Source organism: Molothrus ater, chromosome 33 (assembly GCF_012460135.2).
Source record: "Molothrus ater isolate BHLD 08-10-18 breed brown headed cowbird chromosome 33, BPBGC_Mater_1.1, whole genome shotgun sequence".
NCBI lineage: Eukaryota > Metazoa > Chordata > Aves > Passeriformes > Icteridae > Molothrus > Molothrus ater.
The window spans coordinates 253358-279353 of record NC_071660.1 but is presented as its reverse complement, the minus strand read 5'-3'; the positions used below and the strand labels follow the sequence as shown (position 1 = coordinate 279353).

General features: G+C 49.5%; 1 protein-coding gene and 1 long non-coding RNA gene across 2 annotated transcripts; one reads left to right on the top strand and one right to left on the bottom strand.

Moving 5' to 3' along the window:
* Window positions 1-17: 17 nt before the first annotated feature.
* LOC118700954 (zinc finger protein 391-like) lies at window positions 18-21927 on the top strand. Its single transcript, XM_036405546.2, is given in 5 exon segments — window positions 18-81; window positions 942-1100; window positions 2143-2259; window positions 18291-19223; window positions 21806-21927. Coding segments are annotated over 5 exon segments (1395 nt in total).
* Window positions 21928-25169: 3242 nt separating this feature from the next.
* LOC118700968 (uncharacterized) lies at window positions 25170-25598 on the bottom strand. Its single transcript, XR_004982372.2, has 2 exons — window positions 25449-25598; window positions 25170-25348 (listed from the first exon to the last, which is right to left on the bottom strand). It is a non-coding gene; the product is annotated as an uncharacterized LOC118700968 (long non-coding RNA).
* Between the last annotated feature and the right edge of the window lie 398 nt (window positions 25599-25996).

Here is a 25996-nt window from a genome sequence, read left to right as displayed (position 1 = left end):
AAAAGAAAAATGCATTCATGTGGAGGCTCATGTGCCTACCACCAGAGTTGCAGTCCCCCAGCTGTGGTGCACTGGTCCCCAGTGAGAAGAATAGATTTCAAAGTTATGGTGAGAAGCTTGCTTCTCCCATAGATCTTTGCAGGCACATGCTGATTTATGGAAAGTTCTGTTACCCCATTGGCCCGTTGGCCTAATTACCCTAGTTCACCCCCTGTTACCCATCTCTGGTTAGTCCCTCGAATGTTCTCCCTCTCTGTCCCTCCATTTGCCTCAGTTTACTGCATTCCTCTGCCCCTGTTTCCCTATTAGCTGTCCCGACCCTTAACCCCTCCTTTGCCCCATTTTCCCCCATATCCATTGGACCCTGACCCTCAGCTCCACCCTCACTACCCCATACAAAAACCCCCTGTGCCCTCAGCTTGCTCCCTGTCTTTGTCCCTGGACCCTGTTCAGCTCTGTCCCCTGTTCCTGTACCAATAAACCCAGTTTGCTGAGATCATACCCAGACCCATCCTGCCGACTTTGTCAGCTTTATAAAGCAGCCGTGAGCTCTGGGCTCCTGAGTGCCGGACGCTCCAAGGGCCTCGGCAGCGCCAGGACGCTCCAGACTGGGACAGCCAGGCAGGGCAGGAGGAATCACTGCCCCTTTCCCCTCCCTGCTGCTCCATCTCCCAGCCCAGCATCGCTGCAGGACAGCCTCACTGCCAACGCCATCCTACCAGGGATGGACTGGGGGGATCTCCTTCCCCTTCCCTCTGGCATGGAGGCAAATCTCATCTTCTCCTTGTCCACCCTCCTTCTTCTCCTCATTCTGTCCTACATCCATTCACGTTCCTTTCCCATCTCCTTCCTCCCTTGTTCCTTCTTGTTGCTTCCTCTCCTCCTGCCTTTTCCGTTTCCCTTCTCCCTGTCTCTTCCTCTCCTTGTCCTTCCTCCCCCAGGCACTGAGCTGCAGACAGAGACCAGGGAGAACAAATCCCTGCCACAGAACCTCGTGGAAGAGGCCATTTGGAACGGCTCCACGGTGCAGGAATCCAACGGGGAGGAAAAGCCCCAGAGATCCCACACGAGGAGGGACTGCAAACCCAGCCCGGGGAGCTGTGAGGAGGTAAAACCCTCCCTGTGCCAGGAAGGGTATGGGGAATGTGAGAAGAGCTTCAGGCAGAGCTCAGCCTATTCCTGGCGCCTCCAAAAACGGCGGTGCCAGATGCAGAGGTCATCCTGTAGATCCATGAGGATGCAGAGATCCCCCTGCAGATCCATGAGGATGCAGAGATCCCCCTGCAGATCCATGGGGATGCAGAGATCCCCCTGCAGCCCCCGGAGCAGCCACGCTGGAGCACGGGGATGCCTCAGAGGAGGCTGTGCCCCCGTGGCCAGAGGGGCCCCGCTGGAGCAGCCTGTCCTGGCAGGACTGACCCCGGGGCACAGTGACCCACGCTGCAGCACTTGGAGGGCGGCTGTGCCCCGTGGGATGGACTCAGCTTGGAGAAGTTCCTGGAGAAGTCTCCGGTGGGAGAGAGCCCAGGGTGCAGCAGGGGAACGACTCCTGTCCCTGAGCAGAGGGAGAAGCCCCGGGGCATGAAGTGAGCACGGCCCCATTCCCTGTCTCCGGCACCGCCGGGGCAGGAGGTGCAGCTGGAAGGAGGGAGGCGAGGGGAAGGCTGGATTTAAGGCTCTTCACTTACTTCTCATTATCCTGCTCTGAGGTTTTAGTTTTCTGTCAGAAATATCTCCTCTCCCCCACTCATCCACAGGGATTTGGGGCAGTTTTCCCTTTTTGGGGAAATCAAAGCGATGCACTGATGCTCCTAATTAGGGGTAGGAGAAGAGAGGCTCCAGGGCTTCCCGCTGAGCCGGAGCCACCGGACCCGCAGTGCCGGGAAATCCGTGGCGGGAGGTGCGGAGCAGTTTGTTTGTGTTTTCAGCTCAATCCCCCTCGGGCCCGGGCCCGTTCCAGGGCTGTTCCTCATCTCCGGCTCTGCCCTCACGCAGCCCGGGGGGCCCTGAGAGCGCGGGGTGAGGCTGTGCCGTGTGCAGAGCCCGCCCCCGGCTGCGATTGGGTGACGGTGCCGTCAGTCGTGGTTCTGGAGCGCTGATTGGTGGCAGCGGGGCGGGGCAGGGCCCCAGTGGCGGCCTGAGGGCGGCCGTGGTTCGGCGGCGGCGCCATTGGCGGAGCGTCTGTGCGGGCCCGGGAGCGGCGGCAGCGGCCGGAGCGCGGTGAGGCGGCGGCGGAGCTGGGAGGCGGCCGCAGCGCAGGTGGGAGCCGCGCTGGGTTGTGCGGGGGCTCGGGGCTCGCTGGGGGCCTCGGGGGCGGCAGGGGGCTCAGGCGGGTTCGTTGTGCCGTGTCCGGCGCGTGTTGCCGCTGGCGTGAGGGCGCTGCGGGAGCGGCTGCCCGCGGTCTCCTTGCGGCCGCTGCCTCGGCAGGAGCCGCTGCCGGAGCAGCGCTGGCTCGGCCCGGTTGCTGTGGCCGGGACAGAGGCGGCTGCCCCGTGCCCGGGGCTGTGCGGGGAAATTGACGTGGCCGGAGGTTTCTGTGCCCAGAGGAGACAGAGGAGTCCTGTACAAGTGACTTTATTGCTGAGCAGAGGGAGAGGCCGTGGGGTATTTGCCGTGCGCTCTCTGCCATTGTTGTAGTTCGCAGCCTCCTTTTTATCCTCATTTTCCCGGCCTCATCTCCCTCTCCTTTTGCCCACTGGCTGAGGTACTTGGAAGGTTCAGACTTCCCGATCTGCCAACTGCATGTCCTCGTTAATGTGCATTCCCACTTTTGTAGAACAGCCGATATTCACGGCTCTGTTAAGTCTTTGTTTTTCTGGAAGTTCCGGAATTTAGCGGGACTTTGTCTGTGTAGCAGTCCATGTTAATTAGTAACAATTATTGAAGCCGGTGGTTTCGCCCGTTACTTCCTTATCTACAAGTCCCTGGCCCCTCTCTCAGCTGCTGAATGAGCTGCACTCTCAAGGTGTGGAGCACGGTAAAAAGGTGAGAGTTGCTGTAGCACATCAGAGCAGAAACAGCATTCGTTTAACCCATGGACTGCCAGAGAGCCACAAAACCGTGACCCCTTCCCATCCTTTCCACGTTTGGGGTGGAACATGAGCTGCTTTCTTGTTTCCTTTGTTATCTGTTTCACCACTTTTCCTTTGTCATCTGTTGGCCAACAGCTGTTGGAGTCATTTAATTTTCCACAAACTCCTCTTTTTTCTGCTAACAGATGATCTGATGCCATCCCATGGTGAAATGTTGTGTTCCTCCTTTCAGTGGATTGCTCAGCAGGAAGGTCAGGAGCTGGAGCTGTCTGCTTGGTTATTCCGAGGACAGCTTGTAATCTAATGATGCATGTGACTCACGAGGTGGCTGCCCAGTGACTCACATGTGCCCTGCTCAGAATCTGCTTCTTTTTTTTACTTGTTTTTTTCCTTTTCTTTAGTTTAGGTTTTTGTTTTGGTTTTTTGGGTTTGTTTTTTTCTTTAAACAATGTTGAAACAATCTATTAACTGTTTATGAAATAAATGGTCACCTTTAAAGCTCTTGTAATTTTTTCCAGAATTCAGCCTAAAGGTGAACATGGACAAACCCTGACCAAAACTTGATTCTCACCCTTCTGTCCCAAACCTTCCTGACAAAATAAAGTGAGAAAGAATATTATGAAAAATTTTTCTTTTGTTGTAATTTTGTTACTGAAGCTGCAGGGAAAACAAAAACTCTCCAAGAATCTCTTTAGTGTTAGAGAGTCAAGGCATTGCTTGGTTCTGGCCAGGATGTGCAACAGAAATAATTTCTTTCACAAATACCCTGGCTGTGCAGAGAAAATCATTCCATGGCATGTGAGTTTTACTAGATTTTTCCTAAACTTTATGTAGTCTGAACCAATCTAAATCCCCTGCTTTAATGTTCATTGCTTCCAAGTTGTGTAAGTTTTTAGTATTTGGTTTCCTGTTGGACCCGGATTTCTTCCCCTCTGCTGTGAATTCGGTCCACACTCCTGGATTTCCTTCTCAGCCTTTTCCAGACCAGGTGTCTCCAGCTGTGCCGGGGGCAGTGTCTGGGGTAGCTGTTGGTTGCTGTTTGCTGCTGGGCGTTGATGTTTTGTTGCTGGTCGTTATCCCTGTGGGTGTCTGTTAAAAACGCCAATCACTTGTTTCCAAAATTTTAAAAGTTTAATAGTAATAAAATGGTTATAAAAATAGTAATACAATTGGAGTAATAATATTTTGGACAAACTGAATTAGGACAATATGAGACAATAAAGACAAACAGTTATGGATGTCCCGGTACCTTTTGCTGGGCAGCATGAGCCCTGAAAAGGACACCCGTTAACAAAGGATTAACCCTTAAAAACCATAGCCTGTTGCATATTCATACACTTCATACATGATGCATAAATTCCATTCAAATACAGGATTCTGTCTGGTCATCGGCAACTTCTTCCTCCAAATCCTAACAGCGCCTTCGAGGAGGGAAGAAGTTGGTTTCTTCTGATAAGAGGGCCATAAATTCTTCTTCTCTGAAAGATTTAGGTGTCCTGTGGCTGCTATCTCACTGCGAGTCCTTTCTTTTTAAAAAAGTATCCTGCATAGCATCTTTTCTATTTTAACAATTTTTTATAACTTAAAACTATATTTAATACAGTACTTAAGAAAACTAATACAGCATTACTTTCTAACACAACACATATAATATTCATTTTAATATTTGCGAAAAGCCAATCATAAAATACATGCGTTTGTCACAATCCCTACTCTTTGTAAATCATTTGGCTTGAGCAATATTTCTTATCTACTTGCATCTTCTGGACTATGCTGGCAGAATAAAACAGGGGATTACACAAGGAAGAGATATAAAAACAGTGGTAACACATAAAATGAAAGATCTTAATTTCTTCTAATACATTACCCCACCAGCTAGGTTTTAACATTGTTTTCTAATTATTTTGGGCCGGTACCTGGGTTATTGTATGCATATATATATATTTTTTTTTTCTTCTTTCATTTCTTTCGCTTTTGCTAGAATGACTTTTCTGTGGTCATCAATATTCAACAATCTGATATATTAAACTTTCCACAAACACTCCCTTCTTTTGCCAATAAATAGTCTAAAGCCAACCTATTCTGATACACTACAGGTTTTGTTTGGCTTAGCTGACTTGATATTAACTCTAATGCCTGGGCGGCTCCATTTGCTGTCATTTCCATAACTGCTTGGAGTCTTGTAATACGACTCAATCGATAATTTGGGGTCAATACAGAGTTAAATTGCTGTGCTGGTTTTACCTTTTCATTTACTATTTGTTTTTTTACCAAATCTTGAACTGTATCTTTAAGATTAAATGTAAAACAAATCCATCTCTCTCCTTTTGGACATTCAATTCCAAATCTATTACCACTTTTTCCTAAGTTTCTTGTAATCCAATAATTTACTCCGTTTTGCCTACAGGTTCTTAATTTGGATGGGTTATAACAGTGGCTGTTGACATAGGTGTGTGTAATAAAAGAGGAACTTTGGTTTCTTTCCATGTGATGCTTTCTGCAGCATTTGTGACACGATCTTGCTGGTATCCCGAAAGGGAAAAGACAACAAATGAGTGCCAGAAACAGGAATAACAGAGCTCTATTATGGCTTATACTCCCACCTGCCATGCCTGTGAGGTTGCAGCCCACAGCAGGTGTATTTGATCTTCTCGGTGGCGAAAAACAGAGGCCAGTCTGGTCTTGCCCTCTATTTCCTTGTCACTTTCTCTTAACAAATTTCGAGGCAAATTGTTTTTGAGACTCTTTAACTGTGGTCTCTTACTGTTCCTCAGGTATCTCTCATTCAACAGGCACTAATAATTCCCATCCACAAAACAAAGTTATTACTTTAACACTTTTTGCAGTAAGAGCATAAATTTTGTGAACCACAATACTAATTATTCTCACAATTCAAGCATTTACTTATAACCCAGCTAGCACGTCCAGTATTGGAATGAATCAAATAAAGTTTACTAATGGAAATGGTAATTCCCCTTCTCCCCTGTACAATTCACAGGCTTAGGTCAAAATACAAAAACAGTCTTGATCTTTTTATCTGAAGTATTCCTCCCCAAAGGAGATGTTTTATTCAGGTAGTGCTTGAAACCAGTGATATAAGCATTGTCTTACTTCTTACTTCAGTGTTATTCTTTGTACATTTCTTGGATCATTTGGGTTTTTCTAAACTATGACCACTCAGTCCCCATTGGAAAGTCAGTTCGGTATCACCTGGTTTAAATGTGATAGTCTATTCTTCAGGTTTCTTCACAAGTCTTTTGATTCTGCTGGCATTAATTCACCCTCTTTCTGTGATTCTGATTGTTGCTTCAATAGTACCTGGAAAGGAATTCTTAATAGCATAGTAATAAAAGAAAGACAATTCTGCATTAACTTCTATCATTCACTTTTCTTCCAAACTTTCTGGGCTTAGCTAAAAGCTTTCTCTACAGCAGCCTCTTCTTCTTCAATCTGGCTGTGCTAATAGCTACAGAGGCAAATTCTTCTTTCTGTGAGTTACAGTTAGTTAAATAAGAAAAGCCTGACCAATTTCAACACGAGATGTATCACATCTATTGCTTTTTACTTTTTGGGCAGCATTTAATTGTTTTAGCCTTACAAACCCATTCTTCAAAAAAAAAAAAAACAACTTCTTTTTAACAGCAAACAAAACACAGAAAAGAAAAAAAAAACAACAAAAAACCAAAAAAACTTCTTACTTAAAAAAACAACGCACTTTGTGAGGTTTGGAGAGTCATCAATCTCTGCTTTGATTCTATCTTTTAGTGCTAGCCCCCTCTCCCTCTGTTCCCGGCCTTGCTGTCAATGCCGTGCTGCTGCCACTTGGCTGCGGGGCCGGAGCAGGGGAGAGCAGCCACGGGCATGGGGACCCTGGGCCAGCCTTGGGTCTCTTTTGCCCCCTCTCTCTCTCTCTCTCTTCTCTCTCTCTCTCTAGTCCCGCTTACCGGGGCCGACGCTGCCATCCTGGGCTCGGGCCCCCGGCAGTGTGGGAGCCCCCCGGCAGTTCCGCCGCGGAGCCAGCCCCGCTCCTGCCCGGCAAACCCGTGTGTCCCCTGCTGCCAGCGCCGGGCCACCTCCATGGATCGGTGCCTGCCGCAGCCCCGAGACCCCGCCGCTCCTGGGGAGCGCTCAGACACCTCCCAGCCCTGACAGCCCCAAACTTGGCATCCCCAGGTGCTCCTGACATTCTTTTTCTTTAGTCAACTTATCCTCTTTCCTCTTCAAGGAGGGTCCGTCCTGCTAAACCCTTTCTGGACCCCAGTTCGGCATTGAATAACCCCCTAAACAACCGTGTGTTGAAACACTTCCTGCCTTTCATGTAAAAACCCGCATTCACACCCCTGCTCTCTTCTAGCACCAGGATGTCACCACTCCACACTCTCACATCTCAGAGTTTGCTAACCACCCTCCTACTTCAACTCCTCTCTTTCTTTCCTTCTTAGGCTAGCTGTGGCTTACTGGGTCTAACATCTTTTGATATATAAGCTACTAGATATTTTTTTTTACTCTTCTTTACTCCTGAATTGAAATTTTATGAGCTACTCCATTTTCTGTATTTATGTATAAATGATAAAGGATTTTTCAAACAAGGGTAAGCTTAAAGCTAGTACTTAGGCTAGTTTTAACTCTTTTAATTTAACAATATCTTCTTTGGTCTGTTTTATATCATCTCCTTCTGTCAATTTTTTTTTTCATACACAAATTTCGCTACCTGTGTGTACCCCTCAATCTATAATCTATAATATTTCAATAATCTAGGTAATTTTCTGATCTCCCTCTTTGAAGAGGGAGGGAGAAGGAATAAAATTCTTGCAATTTTCTCATGGTTGGGTTTCCAGCTACTTTTATTTATTAAGTGTCTAAGATATTTTACCACTGGGTAGTGAGTCTGAGTTCTTTTATTAAGCTCCCTTAAATCTTGTACTAGTCTATAACTCCCATCAGACTTTACTGGGGGAATAGGGATATTATGAGGAGACATACAAGGTTCTAATGCCCCATCCTTTATTAGTCCTTCTACTACTGGCCTCAAACCTTCCTGTCCTTCTAAAGATACAGGATACTGACGTACACGTATGGGACAATCTTCTCTCTCAGTTGTAACCCTTATGGGGTTGATATTTAATCCTCTCCTCTTTCCTTCTCCAGCCCAAACTTCTTTGCTGATTTTTTTTTCCTCATCTTCTTGGCCTAATTTTAAAACTCTAGCTGTCATTTTCCCATTTTCTGATATAACTCCTATTCTTAATTGCACTTGTAAGACTCGTTCCAATAAATTGCTACCTGCCCCTGGGACCAATAAGACATCTCCCATCCAAATTCTAGTTTTTTCTCTCAATTACCACATCTTTAATGACCAGAAATGTAAAACTTTCTCTTTTTGCCTCTGTTGCTTTCACCATATGTTTGCTCACACTATAACTTTTTGGAACATATAACAGGCAGGTTCTCTCTGTCCCTGTGTCTATTACAAATTCTAATTCTTCTTCTTGGGGACCCACTTTTAAAGTTATCACAGGCTCCAGATGATATTTGTCCCCCCCACAAAAAAATTAGAGCTTATGACCTCCTTATTCCTCCTATGTGTCCATCTCTTTAAAGATTTTCAGATCTTCTGCTTACTTAGAACCATTTTCTTATTTCTTTTAAGTTTGTTTATCTATTTAGTTGGAGTTTCTTCTTTCTCTTCTAAAAGCTGTCCCTCAAAAACCTTTTGTTTTTGCATTTCGCCTTTGATATGCTGTCTCATTTATTCCCTTGGTTATGTAATTACGAGAATTATTCATGTGTTTACACCCCTCCTCAATATTTTAACTTTATTTAGGAGGTACAGTTGACATTTTGTCTTCTCTGGGGGTCCCCATGGATTATCTTTTTCCTAAGCTTTTATTTCAGTTGCTCTGATTAATTACCTTTCTTCTTGAGAAAAATATTATTTTCATTACAGACCGCATCTCTTCTCAAGTATAAATGTTTGGACCTAAAATTGGTCTAATTGTTCAGCTATGCCAATGGAGTCTTCTAAATATCTTTTATATTTATTTCTTAAAATTTCAGACTTCAGACGAAATCAAAGGAGCATTTGCAAACTCTGGTCCATCCCTTCCTATGAGAACCTCTCTTAATGGAAATAGACTGATCCCTTTATCCCATTCTTTTTGGATTTTTATCTTCTATAGCCTTTCTCCCATATTTTTAGGAAGAATCAGGAGAGGGCTTTCTTTTAACTGAACTTTTAGTGTTTCGATGAGGTGATTCCTTTAGAGAGTTCCCCTGAGCAGCCGGAGCTGTGCTTACCAAGGGAACGGAGCTCAGGGCAGGACGGGGGACTCGGCCCAGCTCCGGGTCTGGGTGCTCCAAAGGCGGGGTGTGCAGGGGGATCGCCCGAGGGGATCGGCCCAGCTCCGGGTCTGGGTGCTCCAAAGGCGGGGTGTGCAGGGGGAATCGCCCGAGGGGATCGGCCCAGCTTCGGGTCTGGGTGCTCCAAAGGCGGGGTCTGCAGCCGGGATCGCCCGAGGTGATCGGCACAGCTCCGGGTCTGGGTGCTCCAAAGGCGGGGTGTGCAGCCGGGATCGCCCGAGGGGATCGGCCCAGCTCCGGGTCTGGGTGCTCCAAAGGCGGGGTCTGCAGGGGGAATCGCCCGAGGGGATCGGCCCAGCTTCGGGTCTGGGTGCTCCAAAGGCGGGGTCTGCAGCCGGGATCGCCCGAGGGGATCGGCACAGCTCCGGGTCTGGGTGCTCCAAAGGCGGGATGTGCAGGGGGAATCGCCCGAGGGGATCGGCACAGCTCCGGGTCTGGGTGCTCCAAAGGCGGGGTCTGTAGCTGGGATCGCCCGAGGGGCTGTTGCGGTGCAGACCGAGCTGGAGCGTGGATCGGCCCCACATGGCTGATCCGGCAGAGACAGAGCCGGGACTGACCCCGGCTGCAGCGGCGGGAGCCGAGCAGAGTCAGGGCAGCCGGGATGGGACAGACGGGACAGATGGGACCCCCCCTCGGTGCTCAGCGCGGTGACCACGGTGCACACGGCAGGACAGACAGACACCCCCCGGCACGGCCAGCGGAGCGGCTGCGGGCCAGGCGGCCGGACTGGGACAGACGGGCTGGGACAGACGGGCTGGGACAGACAGACTGGGACAGACGGACTGTGCCCGAGCTGGCACAGGGGCTGGGGGGTGGTGCAGCCGCGAACGAGTGGGGGAACAAACAGGGATGGATGAGGTAATATTTTTGTTCTGAGCTTTATACTTTCCCTGCTTTGTTCTTTTATTGGTTTTCAAAAATGTTATTTTCTTACAACCTCCCCCCTCCCCAGCAGGTGGTGTACTCTTTTTCTTCTGGATTAAACGGTTTTTACAAATAAATCCAGAGTTTAACAAATCCAGACTTCTGCTTGGTTACTTTGAAATGGTCGATGAGCTAACTCACGACCTTCTCATGTTGTTTTTCTCATCACCCTTTTATTTATCTTTTAGCAAATTATACATCTTTCAGTTACTTGCTTTTCTACTCCAAAAATCCCAATGCACCCATAGTTCCTTAAAAAAAACGATCACACAAAGCCTGAGTATCCTACTGGGCTTTTTGATACATGTCCTCTGCTATTCCCTAGTAAGCATTTTATTATCTAATTGTCTTTCATCAGGATGTTTCTATTTCCCCGATTTATCTTGTTCACCATCTGTCTTGTTTTAATTCCCCCTTTTTTTTTTTGCTTCCCTAAACTTTGGAATTTCCAATTTTTCCTCATTTGGAGTTAATATTAACTCTTTCAGCTCCATTTTCTGCTGCATCTTTAGCTTCTTGATCCGCCAAATTATTTCCCCTTATTTCTGGGGTCTTTACCTTTTGGTGTCCCTTAATATGTACTACAGCTACCTCTCTTAGGTAATTTTAATGCCTCTAAAACCTCTAAGATAAGTTTCTCATATACTAATCCTTTTCCTCTTGAATTAAGTAATCTCTCTTTTAAAATTTTTCTTAAGGTATGTGCTACTCTAAAGGCACACCTTGAATCAATATATAACTCCTTTCTTTTGTGTTAAATATTCTAATGCTCTTTTTAGAGTATGTAATTGACAAGTTTGCATGTTTTGGTTTTTTTTGGTTTTTTGTTTTTATTTTTTTTTTCTCATTAACATCTACATACTCTGTATTTTGCAAGGAGTTGTATTTCTGTTTGCTAACATAACTCCCAAAGGGCTATCTTGGGGTATTTCTGTTGGTAATTTTTTTTCCACTTTTCTTTCCCGTATCTACCTTACTGGATTTCTGCCCCATTTCTCAATATTCTATCTATTTTTCCCCTGCTTCTGTTTTCCACTTTTTACTAACAACTTAAATACCAGTTTTCTTTCAACTACTTGCACTCAAAAAACCCCCACCTTTTTCTCACACTGCTTTTGAATACAATACACTTCCCTCCAAGGAGATATGGTAAGGCTTAAAATGCACAATCCACATTACCTATACTTTCATTCATCTACATTCACTCACTTTTAGTTCTCATTCACTTTCACACATTCCTTCACACTCTCAAGACACAAAGTGGGTCTCTGTGGCCAGAAAATCTCGGGTCTCTGTGGCCCCCCCTCGCCTTGGGGTTGGCCTCTGGGTCTCAGTATCTCCGGGCCTCCTGTAAGGACCCTGACTCTGCTGCCTCCGGTGCCCGTTCACCTGTGAGGCTGATTTGTGTCACTCACACTCTTCAGCTACGGCCCCCTCACACACCGGGGAACACCAGCTTGGTTTGCAGGTCACTCACTCCCTTCGGCCCAAGAGTCCCCACCTACCCGGGAACAATGGCCTGGTGTGCAGGTCACTCACTCCCTTCGGCCCAAGAGTCCCCACCTACCCTGGAACAATGGCCTGGTGTGCAGTCACTCACTCCCTTCGGCCCAAGAGTCCCCACCTGCCCGGGAACAATGGCCTGGTGTGCAGGTCACTCACTCCCTTCGGCCCGAGTCCCCACCTGCCCGGGAACAATGGCCTGGTTTGCAGGTCACTCACTCCCTTCGGCCCAAGAGTCCCCACCTGCCTGGGAACAATGGCCTGGTGTGCAGGTCACTCACTCTCTTCGGCCCAAGAGTCCCCACCTGCCCGGGAACAATGGCCTGGTGTGCAGGTCACTCACTCTCTTCGGCCCAAGAGTCCCCACCTGCCCGGGAACAATGGCCTGGTGTGCAGGTCACTCACTCCTCTTTCCACTGCCTCCCCCTTCCCACCCGCTCGGGAAGATGAGGCCGACTTTGTGTGTGTCTCACTCTCACACACCACAAAACAACAATAAGGTACCTTTTACTTTCACATCACCTATTACAAGTTTAGTTGTTACTGGCCAGTCCCGGTGCTATTGGATATCCCTCAACCCAGCTGTGTTGTCCAACCCCAGATGCTCTTGGGCAATTTTCCCTCAGTCCTGCCGTGTTGTCCAACCCCAGATGCTTTTGGGTATTTTTCCCTCAATCCAGCTGTGTTCAACCCCAGATGCTCTTGGGCATTTTCTGTCCCTCAACCCAGCGGTGTGATACAACTCCAGATGCTCTTGGGCATTTAATTTGTTTTGCTGTGTTGTCCAACCCTGGATATTCTTGGGCATTTTTTTTATCCCTCAATCTGGCTGTGTTATTCAACCCTGGATCCTGTTGGGCAAAAATTTTCCTTCAATCTGGCTGTGTTGTCCAACCCCGGATACTGTTGGGCAAAATTTTCATCCCTCAATCTAGCTGCATTGTCCCACCCTGAGTGTCCTCGGGCATATCCTCACTCCGACAGAATTCTGCTCCACCCTGCTCTTGGATGCTCTTGGAATATAAATCCCTCAACCCAGCAGGTTTTTAGGGGCCCCTCCTGTCCTGTTTCCTAGTGGATTGGGCTAGGAAACCTTGCTCCCTACCTCCGAGGGGTCCAACCCCTCCCTGAGACCCAGTCCCAGTAACCCCGGGGGATTCTTTCACTCTCTTACCACTCGCTTCGTCTCTTTACCGGCCGCTTCCCTCGCGGAAAGTCGGAAACGCAGCATGGGAGACTCCAGCACTCACTTGGCAGCTCTGGGACAACCAGCCTGCCTCTCATTCACACACATTCATCCCCCGTACCTGCCCCCCGAGAAATACTTACCAATCCCTTTTCCTTCCCGGGTTCTTCGTGCGCACTACTAGTCTTAGGGGGCCAATTACCGCGGTTGTAGGGAGCCTTTTTCCCTTCTCTTTGTTTTATTGCCTCCTTTTGTCCACAGATCCTAACCTGCTTCTGTCGGTCACTTCAGAGCAGACAGAGCAAGGCTGCCAAAGAGGGCAGGGGGCACCTTCCCCACTCTGACTCTCCTAAAGCACCGGCAGCGAGGTGTTAACCATCCTCTGCTACCAAATTGTTAAAAACGCCAATCACTTGTTTCCAAAATTTTAAAAATTTAATAGTAATAAAATGGTTATAAAAATAGTTATACAATTAGAGTAATAATAATTTGGACAAACTGAATTAGGACAATATGAGACAATAAAGACAAACAGTTACGGACATCCGGGTACCTTTTTCTGGCCAGCACGAGCCTGAAAAAGGACACCCGAAAAAGGACACCCGTTAACAAAGGATTAACCCTTAAAAACCATAGCCTGTTGCATATTCATACACTTCATACATGATGCATAAATTCCATTCAAATTCAGGATTCTGTCTGGTCATCGTCAATTTCTTCCTCCAAATCCTAATATCACCTTCGAGGCAGGACGAAGTTGGTTTCTTCTGATAAGAGGGCCATAAATTCTTCTTCTCTGAAAGATTTAGGTGTCCTGTGGCTGCTATCTCACTGCGAGTCCTTTCTTTTTAAAAAAAGTATCCTACATAGCATCATTTCTATTTTAACAATTTTTTATAACCTAAAACTATATTTAACCCACTACTTCAGAAAACTAATACAGCATTACCTTCTAACACAACACATATAATATTCATTTTAATATTTGCAAAAAGCCAATCATAAAATACATGTGTTTTTCACAGTGTCTTTTGGGCTAGTCCCAGTCAGTTGAGATGTTGAACTCATCTCCATTGAGTGGTGTAACACCCCTTAAATAAAACCTTTAAAATTCCTTTCCCCATGGCAAAGACAAACCAAGCCTGAGGAGAGAAAGAAGATTTAAAAGAACCAAAATGGGTACATTTTGCAGCAATGCGGTCCCAGTCAGCCCAGAGTGTGGGTGTGGGTGAGCCCCAGAGTGGAATTGTGCCGTGGTGCTCCCCAGCAGCTGTGGCAGTGCAGGCCCAGCCAGCGCTGAAGCTGCAGCAGTGGCAGCAAGGCTTGGCCGCAGTGGCTGGAGGTGCCAGAGGAGGGTGGCCAGGATTTCCGAGGGTTTGAGCAGAGGATCTGTGGGCAGGCCCAGGGGCTTGGCCCGCTGTGGAGCCCTGGCTGCTGCTGCGTTGCCTTCAGGGCAGGCTCAGTGGGGGCTCCCATGGTCCTGCTGCAGGCGGGAAGTGCAAATCTCCGGGGCTTCAGAGCCCCTGAGGCCAGGCTGAGGGGTCCCCCCGTGTTCAGCTGTGCTGGCGGCTGTTTCTGGCCTCAGGGACACTTGGCATGGGCCCCTTGGCCACCAGTGGTGCTGCTTTGCACTCCTTAGGCAGGAGCCGATGTCCTGGCTGGGTGTTGGCAACAGCAAAGTCCCAGGGCAGGCTCTGTGCCAGCCCAGCTTCCTGTGGGAGAATATACCTTGATCTCTGATCCAGTGCTTGCTGAAGCAGTCAGAATTGCTTTTGCCCCCCTGTTAGGTGCCATGGTGTCAGCAGAAGATATTGAAGCCTTCCTGCCCAGGGCATTTCAGTGCCAGGCTCTTACAAGCACCCACAGCTCCTTGGGTTGAGCTGAGCATGGGGTGGTGACCTGCGCTTTGTCTGATTCCCCTTCCTTCCCTCCCCTGGAACAGGCTGTTGCTTTTAGACACCACTTGTCCTGGTTGCTTCAGAGTACTTTGGAGAGGCTCCATATCTAATTTTCCCTATTTCCCTGGGGCTGCCCACACTTCTGGGTTCACTTCAGCATAGGCCTGGCCAGACATTTGACTCAGAGGTACAACAGAACTGGCCTCTGTATCACCTTTTATAATATTAATTTGTGTTCTGAGTTTAGCGCTCAAATCCCTTCCCAGTAAATCATGGTAACAATTAGGAGCAAATAAAACTTCATGGATTTCCAATCCATCTCCCAGATCTACTAATAGTGGTTGAATAAAACCATACATCTTTCCCACTTATCCCGTCACTAATCAAACAAATCTTTTGCATTTTTCCCCCTTAGGTCTAAGATTCAGAGTGGATTGAGAGGCCCCTGTGTCCATCAGGAGAGGCCTCTTCTCAATGCAGACCGAGATGAATGTTCTCAAGGGCTCCAGTGTGGAGGGTCCCTGGTGTGATGGGAGCTGTGACAGCCCTGCCAATCCATGTCCATCAAGGGGTGGACTTGCTGGTCCTGAGGGTGCTGCTGTCTCTGCTTGCAGTGTCCTTGTGCCCTGCAGCTGGAGCCCTGATTCCTTGCCAGGGGCTGTTTGGGTGGGCTGTCCCCTGCCGAGGAGGGCAATGCCTCTGCCGGGTGCTTGTGGCCGAGCCCATGCCCTGGGTGCTGGGGCCCCCTTGGGCCCTGGGGCTGATCCCTCAGGGGCTGTAGGAACTCTGCCCTGGTCTTTGTCTTCAGCTTGGCCTTTTGCTGCTCCCTTCTTGCATTCACCGCTGGGCCTTTGTGCCCAAGTGCTGCAGGGCCTTCTTCTGCCCCTCCTGCAGCCCCCCTCAGTGCCTGTGGGTGCTTGTCTTGCTTTACAAGACAGGTGTCTGCTTGGGAAGGCAGAAAAAGCCTCTCTTGGAATGGAGAATGCAAAGCCCCTCCCTCTTAATTTTTAGACTAGTGGAATCAAGGGTCTCTCAGGCAAAGCTATGGGAATAGGAACAGCAGTTCTTTTCTAGTGTGTAAGTAAAGCAAACAAACAACACCAGCTCCGGCAGTGACAACAAACAGAGCCCGGAGCCAGTCCCGGCCTCTCGGCTGCGGCGCTTTCCCCTTGGGTGTAGTTCCGGGCATGGCCGGCAGGGGCGCTGGTGGCTCCCGCGGGGCAGGGCAGCGCATCCCTGCCATGGGAACCTCTCTTAACGGAAATTGAGCAATCCCTTCATCTAACTCTTTCACTTTTTTACCTTCTCTAGCCTTTCTCCTGTGTTTTGGGAAAGAATTTGGAGAGGACTGTCTTTTAGCTGAGCTCCTAGTGTTTCAATAAGGTGCTTCCTATAGAGAGAGAGAGTTTCCCTGAACAGCTGGAGCTGTGGTTACCAAGGGGATGTAACTCAGAGCAGGAGTGGGGTCCGGGGAGGATATCCCGCCGAGGCTCGGTGGGAGTGTGGGCAGGGTCTGCTGCCGGAATCGCCAGAGGGGGATCTTCCCGTGGAGACCGAGCCGGAGCGTGGCAGCCCCCACATGGCTTATGGTGGCTGATCCGGCAGCTCCCGGCAGAGAAAAGGCAGGTGGGAGACCCCGGCAGCAGCAGCGGCGGTGCCCAGCGCAGCTGGCACGGGCAGGGCAGCTGGGGATGGGATGGCTGGGACCCGCCCTCGGTGCGGTCGGCGCGGTGACCTCGGCCCACGCGGCAGGACAGAGCAACCCCCATCTTCCCCAGCATGGCCGGCAGAGCGGCCGCGGGCCGGGCAGTGGGAGCAGGGCACACAAATTCACCGCCAGCGCTGGGGCAGGTGGAGCTGCCCTGGGCAGTGAGCCCGCACCTGGGATGGAAACCGGGGCAGGCGGAGCTGAGGCGGGAAGCGAGCCGGGACCCGGGACAGGCGCCTCGGCCGCGAACGGAGGGGCCAAGGCCTGCAAAGGATCCCACTCTCTTTCTGATTTTTCCTCTTGTTCCCCTCCCTTTCATTTCCCCTTTTTCTTTTCCTGTTTTATCTCGGGTGTTTCTGATACTTTAAAGATTTTTATTCTCCTAAAATCTCCTGTCTAACCTATGGCATATTCTCTTTCTTCTAGATTAAACGGGAGTTTTTACAAATAAATCCAGAACCTAACAAATCTAAACTTCTGCTTGGATTCTTTCAAATGGTCAGTGAGCTAACTCACAACCTCCTAATGTTGTTTTTCTCATCACCTTTTTATTTATCCTTTGGCAATTTAAGCATCTTTCAGTAACTTGCTTTGCTCCTCCAAAAATCCCAGTGCATCCATAGTTCCTTAAAAAATGATCACACAAAGCTTGAGTACCCCAGTGGGTTTTCTGATGCATGTCTTCTAATGTTTTCCTAGTAAGCACATTTTATTAAGTAATTTTCTTCCATCAAGAAGTTTCAATTTCCTTGATTTATCTTGTTCACTTCCTATCTTGTTTGATTCTTTTTTCTCATCTTCCGTAACCTTTGGAATTTCCAGTTTTTCCTGGTTTGGAGTTAATATTAACATAACTCTTTCAGCTCCATTTTCTGCTGCATCCTTAGCTTTGTGATGTGCCCCCAGTTTGGCCAGTTTGCCTCTCCTTTGGCCCGGGCCGGGTTCCCCCCGCCCGCAGCGGCTGGGAGCAGCCGAGAGCCCCGCGCTGCCCATCCCGACCTGTCCCGGCTCCATCGCCGCTCCTGCCGCGGGCTGCGAGGGCTGCGGGAACGGGGCACCGAGGGTGTGGCTGCTGCTGGGGGAGGAGGAGGAGGCAGGGAAGGGCAGGGATGAAGGGGGAGGAGGAGGTGGGGTTAGGGGGGAGGAGCAGGGGGAGGAGGGATGGAAGAGGAGGGATGAAGGCGGAGAGAGAGCATCGATGGAGGGAGGAAAAGGAGGTGGGGTTAGCGAGGAGGAGGAGGGATGGAAGGGGAGGGATGGAAGAGGAGGAGGAGGGGGAGATAAGACAGAGGAGGAGGAGGAGGGAGGGGGAATGGAAGGGGAGGAGCGGGAGGAAGAGGAAGAGGAGGGACAAAGGCGGATCGAGGCTGAGCTGAGGGAGCCAGGCTGTCGATCTCTGCCTGAATTCGCAGCCCCCACCTGTGGGATCATCGCCCCCCCCATGGCTCCGGTGAGCGGGGAGGGGGAGCTTGGCCTGGATATCCCGGGGAGTCCCTGGGTTGGGGTTTTTGGGGGGATGTTTGGAGAATGAAGAAGTCCAAGGCTGAGCAGAAAAGGCCCCATGGGGGGACATCGGGGGGTGCCGGTGGCGGCTGCCAGGGACGCCCTGAGGGGATCTCCTTGCCCTTGCCTGTGGCACGGAGGAAAATCCCATCCTGTCCTTGTCCTTCCTCCCCCAGAGCAGGAGCTGAGCATGGAGAGCAGGGAGGACAAATGCCCGCGGCAGAACCTGGTGGCAGAGGCCGTTTTGAGAGGCTCCATGGCGCAGGAAACCAATGGGGAGGAAAAGCCCCAGAGATGCCGCACAAGGAGAGGCTGCAAACGCAGATGGCGGGGATGTGAGAGAGAAAGAGCCAGCCTGGGTCGGGAAGGCGGCCAGAGATGGAGCCAGAGCTCGGAGCTGGTGCTCCATGAGCAGGTCCATGATGGGGAGAAGCCCCACAGGTGCGTGGAGTGTGGGAAGAGCTTCAGGTGGAACTACGACCTGATTGTGCACCAGAGGATCCACACTGGGGAACGGCCCTACAAGTGTGGGGAGTGTGGGAAGAGCTTTGGAGAGAGCTCCACCCTGATCACGCACCAGAGGACCCACACTGGGGAGAGGCCCTATGAGTGTTCCAAGTGTGGGAAGAGGTTTCAGACCAGCTCCCATCTCCTCCGGCACTATCAGACTCACACAGAGGAGAGGCCCTTCCAATGCCCTGAGTGTGGGAAGGGATTCAAGTACAACTCCACCCTCATCACCCACCAGCGCATCCACACTGGGGAACGGCCCTACGAGTGTGATAAATGCAGGAAGAGGTTTCAGACCAGGTCCTGTCTCCTCCAGCACTATTGGATTCACAGAGAGGAGAGGCCCTTCCAATGCCCTGACTGTGGGAAGGGATTCAGGCAGAACTACACCCTCATCACCCATCGGCGCATCCACACTGGGGAGAGGCCCTACGAGTGTCCCCAGTGTGGGAAGAGCTTCTCCAGCAGCTCTAACTTAACCCAACACCAACGGAGGCACCGGTAAGGGAAGCCCTGTGAGTGCCCCGAGTGCGGGCAGAGCTTCGTGCGCTGTTCCAGCTCCATCCCCTACTGGAGGAGGCACTTTGGGCACAGCTCTGGTCACTCACATTCCCTGTGATCCATGTTGGGAGCACACCTGGCTGGTTCTCCTTTTGGTTTTGCCTTAATTTTCCTCTGCTTCACCTTCATTCTTTAAAAACACCCCAGACTAGGTTAAATGAAGGAAATTGATTGAATATATCTGAAGTTCCATAATTTCTCAGTTGTTTTAGAGGGAATTTAGGATTTGGGGACAGGTTCTGTGTGGAGTGCTGTTGTTGATAAGAGGCAGGAATTTGATCTCACCCTTCTTGTGTAGCTAGGAGCTCCTCCCCTGACCCAAACCCCAACTCCGCCCTTGGGATACCCTATAAAAACTCCATGGCTCTGCTTTTGTCCTGTTTTTGGGGGACAAGAAATGGATTCCCAAAGGATCAGCCCTTTTCCCACGGGATTCCCAAAGGATCAGTCTCATTGTCCACTGGATTCCCAGAGGATTGTGACTCTCTCACTCATTTTTTTTGTTTCTACTACTGCATTTGTATTTTCAATTTTTCCTAATAAAGAACTGTATTTCTACTCCCATATCTTTGCCTGAGAGCCCCTTAATTTCAAAATTAATTCTAATTTTTATAGTTGTTTATTCTATTGATAAGAATAATAGTAATAATAATAATAATAGTAATAATTTTTTTTTTCAAAGGGAGCGGGTTTACATTTTCCATTTCAGTGGAGGCTCCTGAAATGGGGAGACACCCCCAAGGACGGGCCATGTAAAATAGTTCCTGAAATATGTAAATTAGGTAATGGATATGCATAAGGCTCTAAGAATATGCAACAGGCTGATGGAATTAAAACCAGATTAATTAAGAGGTGTCCCCAAAAATAACTGGGGCATCTTGGTGGTCATAACAATCTTTGCTCGATGGTCCTGGTCTCCCATGACATCAGCCTGTTGCATATTCATAGACCCTCATGCATATCAATAAACTCATTTACATATTCCAGGAACAAAATTGCCTTCATCCCTTTTGGAGGTCCCACCCCCCTCCCAGCTCAATTTGGGGTGTCCCATCCCCCTCCCAGCTCTGTTTTGGGATCCCATACCCCTCCCAGCTTACTTTAGGGGTCCCATACCCCTCCCACCTCGACTTGGGGGTCCCATCCTCCTCCCAGCTCAATTCTGGGGTCCCACCCCTGTCTTTTCTCCACCCTCCCCCCCCCCCCCCCCCCCGTTTCCAATCGTTCCCCCAGTCCCCTCCCCCGTGTTTGGTTTTGGGGGCTCCAGGCCCCTCCTGCTCCGTTTTGGGGTCCCGACCCTGTTTTGCATTAATTTGGGATCCCCAGCCCATCCCCAGGGTCACCTTACCCCCCTCCCCAAATTGTGCTGCTGGCAACTGATGAGTCATCAGCGAGACACGCTCTGATTGGCTGGAAATTACCCCGCGCGGTCTGTGAGTGTTTACCGCAGTGAGAGGCCTTGGTCTGTGCCTGGCACCTGATGAGTCAGAGTCGGGCCGGGCGCTGATTGGTTTAAAATCGCTGAGCAGGGCCAGTGCTCTGAGTTTCTGCCCAGCGAGTGGATCGTCATCAGTGCCGCGCGTTCTGATTGGTCAGGATCTGTTTTAGAGTGGGGACAGGAGGAACTTGGGTTACTTGGGGTTTATTTGGGGTTATTTATGGACTATTTGGGGTTTATCTTGGGGTTTACTTGGGTAATTTCTGTTTATTTAGGGTTATTTTGAAGTATTTCGGTTTGTTTGGGCTTATTTGGGTTTATTTGGGCTTATTTGGAATTATTTGAGGTTCGTTGGGTTTATCTTGGTGTATATGGCATTGTTTTAGGTGTAATTGAAATCATTTGGGGTTTTATGGGTTTATTTGGGTGGTTTTTTTGTTTTTTTGGGATAATTTGGATTTGTTCGGGCTTATTTAGGGGATTTACGGTATTGTTTGGGTTTTTTGGGGGTTATTTGGGGTTTATTTCCAGTGCTTTGGGTTTTTTTGGGTTTCTGGGGTCATGTGGGGTCAAAAAATCCGGGAATGTTTCTCCTGCAAAAATATGGGAATTTTTCCATAAAAATCTGAGAGTTTTTCTCCAAAAAACTGGAAATGTTCCCTTAAAAATCCCGGACATTTCCCAGCCAATAGCGGCGCGCCCCGCCCCCAACCATCCAATCACCGCGCTTCATCTCCCAAATTAACGAATCACGGCGAACCCCGCCCCAAACCAACCAATCACCGTGAGTCTCCTCTCAGGAACTCCGGCCTCCCCGTGCGCCGATCCAACCAATCACTGCACGCCTCCCCTCAGACACACCCGCCTCTCACATGCCGAACCAACCAATCACCGCAGGTCTCCCTGCAGCTACTCCCGCCTCTTTCGAGCTCAACCAACCAATCACCGTGCCAAATCTCCCCTCAATCTCCCCTCGCCAAAGCCCGCCTCCCCCACCCTCTTCTGTCAATCACCACGCCCTCTACGAAACCAACCAATCATCGGGCGTCTCCTCTCAGCAACTCCCGCCCTCCCCGCGCTGCTCTAGCCAATCAGAGCCGAGCCGAAGCGGCGCCCCCTGACCCCGGGGCCGGGCATGGAGCGGGCGCCCCCTCCCCCCCGCCGCCCCCCGGACCCCCTCAGGGACCCCCGGGAGCCGCCCCGGGCTCGGGCGGGTCCTGCGGGAGGCGCTGGAGAGAGCGGGGGAGGCGCTGGGAGAGGACGGGGGGCTCCGGGAGCTGCTGAGGAGGCGCAGGAACAGGTGAGGGGTCCTGGAGGAGTCGTAGGGGGAATTTGGGGAGGGGTCTTGAGGACGTTTAGGGGGCATTTGGGGAGGATCTGGGGGGAACTTGAGGGGGTTTTAGCGGGGTCTCGGGGTGCTGTGGGGGCTTTGGGGGGGAATTTTGGGAGGGGTCCTCGGGGGGTGTCACGATCCGTCCTCACGGACGGGTTTCGTGATGGTTCGTGGATTTGATCTCAGGGTGCAAAAAGAACCGACACGGTACAAGGGGGTTTGCAATGATAATCGAAACAAATGCACCTTTATTGAATGACCACAGCAAAATGCGAGAGAGGGATTAAGGGAGAGAAAAAGATAGAGGAAGAGAGAGACAAAAGAGAGAGAGAGAGAAAGAGGGGGATAGAGCTACCAAACGTAGAGACGAAGTCCTTTGGTCCAGTCCAGTCGAGGATCCGCCTGTTATGTTGGGGAGATCTCGAAGTCTCTGGCTAACTCAGAGGTTTTTATTATGATAACTCTATTGGAAATTGCCGGGGAGGGGGGAAACAGATACAATAAGGAATAGATGTAACAGGTAGTCCATGCTCTCAGCAGTAAACGAGAGCCATTGTGTTCTTGGTCCAGCGGTCACAACCTGCAGGCAAACATCTCACTTTGGTCAGCTTGCCTCCCCCACACACCTGCCCCGGGCTGGGGGTTTCAGTCCCAGTCCTTGGAAGGAGCAGAGGGGCCTTTTCACATGGGGGTTTCGTGTCTCAGTCCTTGATGGAGAGGCTCCTTACATCTCAGTCTGTCTGTCACGGTGGTTGTAAAACAGGTGAGGGTCTTCTGTGGGGGGACCACCCAGAACTCAGGAGAAGTCCAGCCAGGCTGATAGGTGGGACAGCTCCCAAGGCTGTTGTTGCACAAAGGGCACGGTGCTTCCTTCTTCTTCTCATTGGGCTCAGTGTAGCACACAGCAAACAACACCTGTGAAAACAATGGCTTGGCAACGCTCTCAGGTCTCAGGCACATGACTTTCTCCTTTGGAGCCAGAGATTTAAGACACGGGGGGTCTTCTCTTCAGTGGTCCCCCAGTGACGATCGTGAGGCAGATGAGGGAAAATTCGGACAGACTCTCACACGACCCCGTGACTCACAATTGTCTTGAAGGGATCTTCATCAGCAGAACTCTGGAGTGTTGCTGATGGGTCTTTATGACTTGCTGTACATTGGTAGTATACTTGGAAATGTAGAGACAGTATGACAGAGAGAGAGAGAAAAGAGAGAGAGAGAAAAAGGAGGAAAAGAAAGGATAGGAAAAAGAGGGGAAAAAGGGAGACAATAAAGAAACATACTTAATATTGATTATAACAGTATTATTTTCAAAACAATTTACAAGTGGTTAATTAATTAAAATAGTATTATTTTTATAACAATTCTCAAATTGGCAAAACAAATCACAAATAATTAAAAGCAAAAAGAAATAAACTAATCATAATACAAGCATTAACTTAAAAATGATTGTCTAAAATAATTCACTAAAAGTGGAAAATAATTTTCACAAAATCATAAATGAAAATCCAGGATTACTCTAAAACTCATATGCTTCATTCATAATTGCCTTGTGTCAAAGGCTTGGGGATGTCCACAGTGCATGGGACATCAGCCAAGTTGTGTGCATTAACTATAGATGTCAATCTTGTCAGCTGTTTCATGCTCCAATTCATAACGAATGGGACTGCTGATAAAATAAAACCAAGCAGAATTGGTATCAAAAGGATAAGAATGGGATGACACAGACTGCTCAGGACACCCGTGGCAGTAGGAGACCACCTAAAAGAGTATCCCACCCCCTGTGCTCGGCATCTTTCTCCACCCTTTCCATGACACGGGGTATCTGTCTCACATTGTGATGAACAGTCACCAGGGCTTTCTGTGCGTTTTTCTCAATCTTCTCAAGGATTTCAATTAAGTCTCAATGGAGCAGCAGTTGTCTTACCAAAGTGAGATCCATCCCAATAGGAGTAGGCATCAGTTTGTGAATCAGTGTGTAGTTGGATTGCAATAGGTAGTGAGAGGTGACTGGTGTTAATGTGGCTTATACATATTGCAAAGCTGAGCTCATTATTGGTTAATTACTTCTCGGTCAACCACGCCTACTTCCACACTGGAGCGGTTAACTGGAAACCTACAGGTAGAATCAGGCTTTGGTATTGATGGATGGCTCAAATCTTTAGGCCTGGGATCATGGTTACACTCTATTGTTAAGGTCAGCATTATAGTGGGCATTATAGCTTTGTTAGTAGTATTAATTTTGCCATGTTTTTGCATATGCCTACAGAACATGGTGCAAAAGATGGTATCTGCTGCATTTAATCAGACTACGCTTGTTCAAGAGAAAAACGGGGGAAGTGTGGAGAGCTTTGTGGACAGCTGGCCAGCTGAGAAAGGTCACATCGACATAATAGCGTTGGTTAAGTTAGAAGGAGGCAAGTCTAGGATTCAGCAGTCAGTGTCCAACCACTGACAAGGACATTGTGCCCTTGGTGCAACAACAGGATAGAGGAGAGGAACTCTTGCCAAAAATATGAGGACATTTTCAGCAGAATAACTACAAGAATGTAGAAGTAGTAACAAAATAACCATAAGAATATAGAAGTAGGCTTGGTTGACCAATAAGTAATTAACCAATAATGAGCTCAGCTTTGCAATATGTATAAGCCTCATTAACACCAATATAAATATGTGTGAACTATCAATAAAGTTGGAGACTTGCTGATCACTCATATTGAGTGCCGCATTTCTTCTGCCGATCCAACAAGATCCCCCATCAGGAAACCCGACCATGAGGAGGAATCGTGACAAAAACACAATTTTATTATCAAGGGGTCAAGGGAATTATTAAGTAATATTAAAATTATTTTTAAATTCTATAAATGTAAATTATAGAGATGTTTTCATATATTAAAATAAAATGTTATTAAAATTAAAAAGTATTAGTTATTTTAAAGTAATTAGAGATTCTTAACAAGGGCTGAGCTCTCTCTCCCCGCTCACTGCGGGATGTGGGGAGGGGGCGATGCTGACAGGGCTGGGGGGGCTGCAGCTCCGGCGGGGCGGGGAAACCGTGGGGATCTGGTGCTGCTGCTCTTCCTCCCCCTCCTCCTCCTCCCGCTCCCCCCGGGCCCAACCCCCACCCTTTGTCCCCCTCTCTTTGCCCAAATCCGTCCCATCACCGCCCCCCCCCCAACCCCTCCCCATCGCCCCCCAATAAACGGCCCCGGGGCCAACTGGGAAGCTTTATTGGGAGCACTGGGAGCAGGCACTGGGCGGGGGCAGAGCGCCAGCGGGGCTGGGGGGGAACACGGGACCCCCCCAAAATCAGCGGAGCGGGGACGGAGCGGGGATCCCGGCCGGGCCCGAGCCCACGGGGAGGGGCTGCGGCCGCCGCCGGCTCAGGAGCTCTGTGGGCAGAGAAAAGGGGGTGACACCGGGCTGGGGGCCCCGGCGGGAGCGCACACGCTCCGCCACGGCCGGGACGCCACCCCCGGCACCCGCCCTGACCTTCTTGCGCACGTAGAAGCCGAGCCCCAGCGCCAGGAAGACGAAGCCCAAGACGAAGCCCCCGATGCCCGTCAGCATCTTGCTGCGGGCGGCGTCCAGCGGCATCTCTGGGGGGTCCGCAGGGCTCAGCACCCCCAAAACCTCTCAGGGACACCCCCAGCCCCTCCCAGCGCCCTCCCTGTGGCCCCCAGCCCAGCCAGGACCCCCTGAAACCTCCCCCTGATATCTTCCTGACCTCCCCAGGAGCCACCAAAGCCCCTCCTGCCCCTCTCAGATCCCACAGCCCCCTCCTGATGGCGGAGAGGGAAGACAAGCAGTCAATCAATATGATTGGTAAGGCAAGCTTCGGTTTATCTTGAGTACACCGGTACTTTTATATTGTTTTCCAGTAATTATGCATACCTGTCTTTAGTTTATTGGTTTAATTGCTCATACCTGTCGTGAGTTTCTTGGTTTAAAGCAAGAGATTACATTTACATATTCCTTCTACTTTGTGGTTATGCATACTTTATGGTTTCTATTCTCGTTGCTGTCCTTGCCCGTTCGAC